Below are 10,562 nucleotides of genomic sequence, written 5' to 3' on the forward strand. Positions count from 1 at the left end.
CAGGGGGTCAGGCTAGATGATCTGTTCAGGTCCCTCCTGACCCTAGCTACTATGATACTATGACCCCTGAAGCGCTCCACTTGAAACTGGCTACCAACTAGACATCAAGCCATTGATTACTAACCTTTTTGCCTGACCATCCAGTCAGTTTTCTATATACTTTACAGTCCATTCATCCAACCCATACTTCCTTAGCTTGCTTGCACGAATACTGTGGGAGACATGCAACAGAATACCTGGGGCTCTCTGTTCCTTTAAGGAAGAAGCAGCTCAGCAAGGGGGTGCTGCAGGCCAGGCAGGGTGCACTAGCTGAAGGTTGCCATGACTATAGGGCAATTAAGCCAATTAGCAGGCACCTGCAGGCAGCCTGTTGACCAGAAGGGGGCAGGGCCCTGGAAGGGTATAAGCCTGAGGCTGGGCTAGCAGGCTAGTTTCTCCCTGGCAGCCACAGGGTAAAGAGCTCCTAGCATCTAGAGTAAAGGGGAAGAGGCTTAAGCCCTGACAGGAGAATATTATTACTGCAACATCCGTGAGGCTTGGAACATGGTGTAGGGGAGGACTGGAGCTGCGCATTTAGCCCCTAAGGCTTTAGGTGCCCTGCTGCGGCATAGTCATAGAGACGCCCAGCGAAGGGTCTGGGACTAGTAGAGGCCAGTAGGGTGCCGGGGCATCCCAGGACGGGCTCCAGTTGGACTGGGGCCTATGCATAGGCCCACGGGCAGCCTCCCTATTATTATTAATCAAAGCACGGTGGACGAGAAGGGAAGGCAGCCTGGGATGGAGCAGGTCATGGTCACAGAGCCGCCAGGGGGCATCACGGCTGCCATTGGGACCCAGACATGCTACAAGAAGGTATCAAAAGCCTTGCTAAAATCAAGCTTTATTACAGAGATGGCCAAACCGCTGCTCGTGAGCTGCATGCAGCTCACTGGCACAGTACTTGCAGTTCTTCAAAAATCGGCTGAAGCCCCACCCACTTCTTCCTGAGGCAGCTCTGGGACACAGCACAGCACGGTACCTCCCGCTGCTCCAGCTTTCCCGGCAGGGAGCACATCCTGAGCCCGCCCTCCTCCCTCCTTCTCTCTCTCTGGGACTGCTGGCTCAGGTGCTGGGCTGCTGGGGCAGGGACTGCAGCTGTGCTGCTTACCCCAGGGTGTACTTCCCACAGAGAAAGCTGGAGTGGCTCAGCAGTGCAGGGGGGGGGGGGGGGGGTGTCACCATCATTCCAGGTTGCTCAGCACTCACACCTACTCCCTGCTGTCCGGCTCTTGAACTTTGGGGGAGGATCAGATGTGGCTCCCAGGAACGACTTGCCCTTGGTAAATCCAAAGCTAATTGTTCCTAATCACCTTCTCCAACTAGTGCTTATAAATGAATTATTTGAGGATCTGCTCCATGATTTTTCTGGGGAATGAGGTGAGGCTAACTGGTTTGTAGTTCCCTGGATCCTTCTTCTTAAAGATGGATGCTGTATTTACCTTTTTCCAATCATCCCGATTGCCATGAGTTTTCAAAGATGATGGTCATCAACTCTGCAATCACATCAACCAACTCCCTTAGGACCCTCGGATGCATTGTGCACCCCATGGAGCTGTACACATGCAATTTTTCTAAATAGTCCCTAACCTGTTCTTTCGCCACTCCATCTCCTCCGCAAACTGTACTGCCAGGTGCAGTAGTCCTGGAGCTGACCTTGTTTGTGAAGAATGAGGTAAAAAAGGTATTGAGTACTTCAGACTTGTGTGTGTCATCTGTCACTAGATTGCCTCCTCCATCCAGTAAGGGACCCACACTTTCCCAGATCTTCCTCTTGTTGCTAACATACTTGTAGAAACCCTTCTCGTTACCCTTCATGTCTCTTAGATGCAATTCAAATTGCACTTTGGCTTCCTGATTTCATCCCTGCATGCCTGAGAAATACTCTTATACTCCTCCCTAGTTGTCTGTCCAAGTTTCCACTTCTTGGAAAGCTTCCTCTCTGTGTTTCTGCTCACTGAAGAGATCCCTGCTAAGCCTGTCTAGTCTTCTGCTGTACTTGCCAGTCTTTCTGCACATTGGGATGGTTTATTCCTGCACCCTTAATAATGTTTCTTTCAATTACAACCAGTTCTCCTGGACTTCTTTCCCCCTCATATTGGCCTCCCAGGGGATCCTGCCAATCAGTTTCCTGAGTGAATCCAAGTCTGCTTCTCATAAGTCCAGAGACCTTACTTTGTTGCTCTCTTGCCTTCTTTTCCTCAGGATCCTAAACTCAACCATCTCATGGTCGCTGCTGCCCAATTCTTTCCTGTTCGTAAGCAGCAGGTTAAGAAGAGCATGGCACCTAGTTGGCTTCTCCAACACTTGCACCAGGAAGCTGTCAACACTCTCCAAAACTTTGTGGATTGCCTGTGCAGTGTTATATTGCCCTCCCAGCAGATGTCAGGGTGATTTTGTTAATTGCGTAACAAGTATAACATGTAGCAGAGGCCTAACAGAGTATTAATGTTCTAAGGTCAGAAACAGCATCTAAAATTTAAATACCAATTAAAAAAAAAGAAAAAATGTTGGTTTAACTAAAAAGTTTACTGTTATTTAAAAATGCTAGTTGCTAGAGCAGAATTTAATTACCTTTCAGCAAAGTAATTATGAAGTGGTGGCAGTTTAAGTTCAATAAGTCAACTAACCTGTTAGTATGGAGATGCTGATGATTTTTAATACTGAATGAACCAATGTATCTTGCTGAAGTTGGTCTAGTTGAACATGCTGTATATTATTCCATTTCTGGGGATGCATGTGTGGAAGATGTCTGAGGTAGGTAAATTTTGAAGATACATATGCCAGTAAATCCTGGAGAACACCAACGTCTACTACATGAGAAACTTAAAAAAAATTAAAGTAAGTCTTAAAGGACTTCTGGAGTCAAGAAAGGATCTTAAGTATTACCAGTTATTATCTGTACCACTTTGTCCAAGTTTGAAATAGTACAAGGTGCCATGTTTTTTAACAGTGGAAAAGTTATGCTTTATTTTGTGATAGAATTCCAGCACAAAATGTGTGCTGTTTTAAATGCACCCAAAACTCATGCAAAAATAAAAATGCATCTTACACAATAACCAAATTGTAAGGTGTAAAGCAATTTTGATTAAGATGATTATGTTACATCACTGTTTACTAATGTGCTATCCCTGAGATAAAATTTATGTTGTTTTCTGTATTCCAAGTTCAGAGAACTAAGATATTTCAGTAAATTAATACTTTTTAACGGTGACCACTTAATTGTACTACAAAGTATAAAAGCCTCTCAGTCCAGGATTGTTCTCAAATTTGGTAGAGTTCTGTACAGATTAGATTTTCCATATTTACTTCTTAGAAAAATATAAACATTAATACAAATAAAATATTTAAATAGCTATTTTTAAATACATTTTGGAAAACAAGAGATTTAATATTCTCTTCTTTGAGTTCTAATCTAGTACAGGCAGTCCTCGATTTACGGTGTTTCAAGTTTCCTCAAATAGCAGTTAAGACATTTGTAAACTGACACCGTTTCAAGGTTCCAATGCCAGTTTTGCCTTTGGTGACACTGGACACAGCTGCATCCAGCTAGTAAGTTTGTGGTGGTGTGGGGGAGAGGGGAGGGAAGAGGCGTGGGGAGGCAGATCAACGCTCCACCAGCGAGGGAGAGATTGTGGCTGTGGCTGGGATGGGGCGCAGAGAGGGGGTGTGGTGCCCTGGATCTGCATGAGGCGGCTGGGGCCGTGGCCGTGCGCCAGGTGGAAGGAGCTGGGAGCAGGGGATATGCCCTACCACCACTTGCCCAGCCAGGGTGGGGGCTTGCAATGCACGTATGGCTTGCTCTGGGTGGAAGATGCTGGCAGCAAGGGCTCTGCCCTGCTGCCACTTGTCCAGCCGGGGTATGCGGGGCATGAGGCGGAGTCGCTGCTTCGGACAAGCGGCGGGCAGCAGAGGAGCCACTTCACCCTCCTTGTGCCTCCTGGACGAGCTGCGGTTTCACCCCACCAAGCAGTGGCATCTGCAGGACACGGTGGGGCGTGTGCTCCCAGATCTGCACGGGGCAGGCAGCAGAGCAGTGGCTATCGGGGGGCTGCAGCCACCCTAAAATTCCCCATAACCCCTGCCACGTGCCTGGAGCAGCCCTGGCTCCGTCTGCCCCATGCCCTGCCACCGTTCACCAAGGCAGAGCGAAACTACGGCTCATCTGAGAGGTACAGGGATGCTGGAGCAGCTACGCCACTGTGTGTCGCTTGTCTGAGGCAGTGCAGCACATTCTGCTCCCTGTCCCTGCTGGGCAAGCGGCAGCAGGGAATAGCCTCCGCTCCTAGCACCTCTGCGCCTGCATCCCGCACCCCTGCATCCCAGTTGGACAAGTGGTAGCAGGGCAGTCCCCACTCCTGGCACCTTCCACCTCACCATGGGGGAGCAGCTGGACAAGCTGCAAATTCTCTCACGGCTGCTCATAGCTCCCGCTCCCAGCACCACCAAAGCGTAGCCCAGCACTGCTCACCTCGCTGCAGAGGGAGCAGCCAGATGAGCTTTGGCTTTTTCTGCAGCGGCCCGTAACCCCTGACGTGCATCCTGGCACTGCTGGCCTCCCTGTCGGGGGAGCAGTGGCGGAGCTGCCGGACGAACCATAGCTTCGCTTTGGGGGCTATGGGCTGTTAATCATTTGGCTGGAAGATCAAGATAAACCCTGTGCTCCTGTGAGTTTAGGCATCATTCAGGAAAAGTCTAGGAGCCTTTATGATGATCTTTATGAGTCTTTAGGATGAAAAGCAAAAAGTGACAGAGGAAGAAGATGCACCCAGTGTTGAAGAGACTCCTCCTCATGAAGTCTTGACAACAAAAGTGTTGGCTGAAGCATTTCAACATTTGGAAGCTGCCATGTCCCTGTTTGAGGAACATGACCTCAACACTGAACACAGTGCATCAGTGACCAGGGGCATATCCACCATGGGCAGGTGCTACAGAGAAATTGACAAGCAAAAGAAGAGAACGTCTATCCAAACTTCCTTAGATGCTTTCTTTAACAATGCGGACAAGACTCCAGAAAAACCTGCAGCCAAGACTCCATTGAAGACTCCAACCAAGAACCCTTCAAAAAGTCCAGCAAAGTCACCGCAAATAAGTCCTTCCAAATCAATATGATTGATATTTACAATATAAATATATTAATGTAGCTATATTACTCGTCTATAATTGATTGAGTATAAAATTCTGGGTTATTTTTGGTGAAAATAGGGTACTGGGCCTTGGTTTAGGAACCAATCCCCGATTTATAACATTGTTTCCTATGGGAATATTGGTTCTGAGTTACAACGTTTCAGCTTAAGACGTAGCTTTCAGGAACCAATTGTGTCGTAAATCTGACGACTGCCTGTACAGAGGCAGGTACTAGAAAAATATAAAGGTTCTCTTATGAATATATTTCAGCCTCACATTCTTTGGGATTAATAGCTGAGCAGCTCCCCAGATTTAATAACCGACTGGCAAAGGTTGACTGTAGCATCATCTCCCCAAACCAAAGGTTCTCATGCACAGTGACATCTGCAACAAAGGAAATGGATGGCTATCAGCACAGAACACACTGAAGTTATCCACAGGTCCCACTCAGGAACTGATTTTACTTCAGAATCTTAATTTGGAAATTTGTATCAATATTAATCTAGTATCAATATAATTAAGTTGCTAGTTGCTTTTTTTTTTTCTTCTGCCAAAGCATAATGGAGTAAACTGCTGTTCCTGTCTCTATTATCTATTATTCAGTGACCCACTTCACTACCGAGTACTCTGCTCTCTTTTTGTGCAATATCCAAGACTGACTTTCAAGGGGGTAATTTTCAGAAACAGCCAACCTTTGGCTTAAAGTTACTTTGACTTAAAGTACATTCCTAGTGATTCATCATGTAAGTTGCTTCATAGAGGCAGAACCCTGTAAATGTGCAGAACCCTACCTACTTCACTGGAGTACTTTGGAAGGGAGTATTATCTTGCAGCTGAAAAGTAGATTTAAAGAAGAAATAAACTACTTTTAAAACAAATAATTTTTAGAATACACTGGGACAGTCTTAAGAACACTTGAAAAGTTCTCTCAGCATCTTAGTAAGAGATGTTAGTCATCTCTTACTGTAAAACATTAAATAATCTGATACCAAGCATCTCATAAAGACACTCTATGAGAAGGTATTTCATTAACCTAGTCTAATTTTTAAATAGTGCAACAGGTAGACTAAGAGTTGATTACTGGTCCAGATCCAGAGATCATATCTGAAATGGCAGGTAGTGGTACGTTTGCTTTAAAACAATGTTGATGGATTTCTGAGATAAGATAAACAAAGGGGAAAGTGGGGAAGAAAGCTATTTTACCTTCAATTTTTCTATGATATTTAAATGGCATTGAAGTAATAAATAGAAACCTACTGAAATCACAATTTTGTATTTTTCACAGAAAACGCAAAAAATGGCAGGTTTGCTGCTGCAAAAAAACCCTTACTGAAAATAAAGGACTGCCAGCAAGATGGCTGCTACCCCTAATGCTGATTGGCTGAGAGGGCTGCCTGTGGGACGGACCCACCCCTTTCCACCAATAGGCAGTGAGGAGCAGGGACGAATTATGTATAGCCCTTACTACCAATCAGCAGCAAGGGGTGGGGCCACTGGGGCCCCTCAGCCAATCAGTGATGTGAGGGAGCCACTCCACACACTGCCTGCAAAAATGGTGGCTGGCCCCGGGATCTACCTGTGAAATTGGCCGGCTGTGTTCTCAAGTTTAGTAGACCCCAGTAATAAACAAAAGGCCAAAAAGCTTTAAAACTATACAGTAAACAGAGTAACACTTTCAAAGTATTGTCTGTAAAATGTTACAATAAGCAAGAGAGACTAAATTATTCAAAGAAGAAAATTTGGCTGAAATGTCAAAAATTCTGAAAAGATCTGATTTCTCAGTGCTGTGTGTCGTATTAAAATTTACGCAGGGAGAAACTAGAGAAACAAGACAAAATTATTAAAATTAGTGCTCCTGGAATCAGATACAAGTAATAATCATAAACACCTCTAAGTAGTAAATGGCTAATTTATGAAGCTGTATAGGAGCCTGTATATATACCTGTAAAAGAGTGAGGGTTCTGCTTAGACTGGAAAACTCTAGATTATTTCCTCATTTTCATGTATGGGGACAGTTTAGGGCTATGACATCTAAAATTATGGCTTGGGATAGTTATAACATCCTGAAATCCCTTTTAAATTAACTGCCAAGTAGATTAGCTAGAAATGCTATTCCTCCTAAAGTTTTTACCCTGTTTTGAAATAATTTGGCTAAATCCAATCCTAAACTTATGCTGATATAGCTCTCAGGGGGTCATAACTTCTTACACAAGAGATGAATTTGGTCTCAGGCATACTTAAAGTTTCAGGACCTAGCAAATGTCATCAGAAGCTGACATCAATATTAACTGATATGTCACAAACAAAAGAAACAACATATTGTGCCACCGTTTCAAAACTGAGGGCTCTGGAAGATGTTACATTTTACACTAGCATGTTAATCATGCAATAAATTGTTCAGCCAATTTATGATGTCATAAAATGGTAAACCAGCTGCAAATGGCTGGTGGTTGGTTTGCCCATCAATACAGAACGTCTGTGTGACTGGTTTGCATCACCATGCAGACAGAATGTGTAAACTGTGTCCCAGATCTAGGGCTGCCCCCTGGTCAATCCTGACAGCCAGCTGATCTTCATGACTGGGTAGGGGGCAGGTCCAGGTCTCATAGAATCATAGAAATAGGGTCGGAAGGGACCTTGCAGATCTTCTTGTCCGACCCCCTGCCTGGGCAGGAAGAAAACTGGGCTCAAATGACCCCAGCCAGGTAGGCATCAAGCTGCTTCTTAAAGACCCCCAGGGTAGGAGCCAGCACCACTTCCCTTGGAAGTTGGTTCCAGATCTTAGCCGCCCTAACTGTGAAGTAGTTCTTACGGATGTCTAATCTAAACCTACTCTCCAACAGCTTGTGGCGGTTATTCCTTGTTATCCCGGGGGGCGCTAGGGGAAACAAAGTCTCGCCCAAACCCTTCTGGTCCCCCCTAGTGAGGTTATAGACGGTCCCCAGGGATAGACGGTCACCAGGTCTGGGATACAGCAGTCGGCAACTTTAAAGGGTTCTGTGGATTGTTAAATAGCACATGCTTTTAGGAATAGGGGAGCTCCCCAAACTCCAACTGAGCCTGCTGCTAAAAGTCTGCAGCGTAGGCAGCTGGGGATCAGGGAGCTCCCCAATCTCCAGCTGTACACCCCAGCAGTCACATAATGAGACAAAGCTTCTCAGATCACAATCCCCAAAATCATGCACCATTAATTTTTGGATCAGGCACAGAATTCCTCAGATCCCAATGGCATAATTATATTAACATATGCCAGGGTCCAGACACTGGCTATCCATTCACTACCAGATCCACAAAACCTCTAATGGCATGTGCAAAAGATGTCAAAAACTACTACTCCTTCCAGAATTTGCCCCAATAGCTATAATGTATGGTGTCCACTAGCAATAAAAAACTACAACAGAAAAAAAATATCCAAACAAGGTGTTCAAAACTCTTACACCAACTCTTAAACCAACATGCTGAATGGGATATCAGTTCTGGACAGATTCTTGCTGCCAATAATGCAGAGTTTCTAGAATTACCACAGTGAGATGCTTTAGAAATGCTGATTAGTTAAGGCAAAAAAAGAATATACTTGACTCTACCAACTGCAATCTCTCAAAGACAATCTTTCATATATTTTATATAGTGCATGTTTGTATCTAAGGCAAACAAGGTTCTTTGGATGAACCATTTTATCACATCATAAATTGGCTGAATAATTTACTGCATGATTAACATGCTACTGTAAAATGTAATGTCTTCCAGAGCCCAAAGATTCTCTAAACATTGTACCCAGATTCTCCAAACACTGTACAGTAATTTTTTTGTCTCCCTAAAAGACAAATTTTGTTGTTGTTGAAGGTGCTGGATAGTTAAGATGATTTTGAGTGACTTAACTGTGACGTTCAAATCACTACACATAAATAAAAATTTAAAAAATTATGAAGAGATTAATTTAAAAAAGAAAACAAAAGGGAGTTCTTACCTGTGAGTAGTACAATATCACCAGGGAACACTGTGAGTGACCAAAATGCAGCAGCTCGCCACAGCACAACCTTTCTTTCTACTTCTGACTGGTCGATAACAACAACAGTTGCTATGGGAACTTTAGAGGAAGATTTTGATCTTGACTTGATTAGAATTTCTTTGACATGACAAGGATGTATTACTGTAACCAAAATAACATATTTCTGACTTTTGCAACAGCAGTTTTTAAGTAATAATGGATTCTTCTGGAGTTTCCCAAATTCTGATACTTTCTCCCGATCTGCTATTATTCCAGGACTAGCTGAAGAACAAGACAATTTAGCTCTCTTTGAGTTTTCGGTTTTAGGTACCGAATTACAAATACTTGGAGTATCTTCAAATGTTCGGACTCTTTTAGAAGAGAATTTATGAGAATAATTTACTTGGGAGCACAGTAGTCCTGTGCTCAGTGGTTCAATATGGATCTCATTCAGAAGTTGTTCAGGAACACTAAAGAGCTGTGGGGACCTTTTCGTATTTTCACAAGAATCTGGGTTTTTTGTAGATTCAAAGCAGCTAGTTTTTCTGGCACCTTCAGAACTGAAAAGTCCCCGAGACTTGGAAGACTCTTGTCTATATTCAGTTTCAGTCACACTAATGCATTTTCCAGCATTATTGTTCAATTTAAAGGTTTGACTTAAAGCTGCTTTTCTTTCAACACACGTTGTTCCTGTTTCTATTCCACTTAGTTGTGTAGCTTCTTTTTTAAATGTTTTTTGTGCAAAAATGGCAATTTGACTTGAGGTCATTATACTAAGAAATTCAGTGTCTGTTGATACTGCAAGGTTTAAACAATCATTCTTAACTATTTTTGTTTTTGACTCTCCTAATTTCATGGGAAAACACATCTCCAGATACTGACTCAGATGTTCATGATTAACACTATTCAGTTCTGATGTAACATCTTCTTGTCCCACAGATTTTAGATGTATGCTAATCTGTTTGGTGCTGGAAACCAAATCAGAAATATCACAGCAGTTGTCTTCCATATGTCTGGTATCACTTTCAGTGTGGTTTGAAAAACAGTCTTTTGATAGTTTTCTATGGTGCTTTTCTGTTTTTGTAAATATCTGAGGAAGCTGTTGATATGCAACTTGATTTTTGTATATTTCTCTATCTTTAGATTTCTTATAATCAGAGTAAGTTAGATCACCAGTTCTGGTAGGTGCACTGTGAAGAATTTCCATGCTTCCTATTACTGGAACACAATCTTCTGCAACCTCAAATCTCCTCTGTCCAGAGGTCAAAGAAAATTGATTTTTGATGTGAAGAGTCAGGTCCACAGAGCTTGTTGCTTGATGTTCTACATGGCCAGTTTCTTTTACTTTCTCAGAAGAAAAGCTTAAGGCATGCCCACAATAGGAAAGATGTAGTTCTTTCCATGGTTCAGC

General features: G+C 43.5%; 1 protein-coding gene across 1 annotated transcript in view; it reads right to left on the bottom strand.

Annotated features, from left to right (window-relative positions):
• Positions 1 to 10,562, bottom strand: part of SHLD2 (shieldin complex subunit 2) — a 123,937-nt gene that overhangs the window by 52,281 nt on the left and 61,094 nt on the right. Inside the window, 4 exon segments of the mRNA XM_006029509.3 lie at positions 2,667 to 2,861; positions 5,440 to 5,547; positions 9,131 to 10,560; position 10,562. The exon segment at position 10,562 is cut by the window's right edge and continues 100 nt beyond it. Coding sequence (XP_006029571.2) covers positions 2,667 to 2,861; positions 5,440 to 5,547; positions 9,131 to 10,560; position 10,562 — 1,734 coding nt within the window.

The sequence above is a fragment of the Alligator sinensis genome, unplaced genomic scaffold (assembly GCF_000455745.1).
Source record: "Alligator sinensis unplaced genomic scaffold, ASM45574v1 scaffold374_1, whole genome shotgun sequence".
NCBI classification, from domain to species: domain Eukaryota; kingdom Metazoa; phylum Chordata; order Crocodylia; family Alligatoridae; genus Alligator; species Alligator sinensis.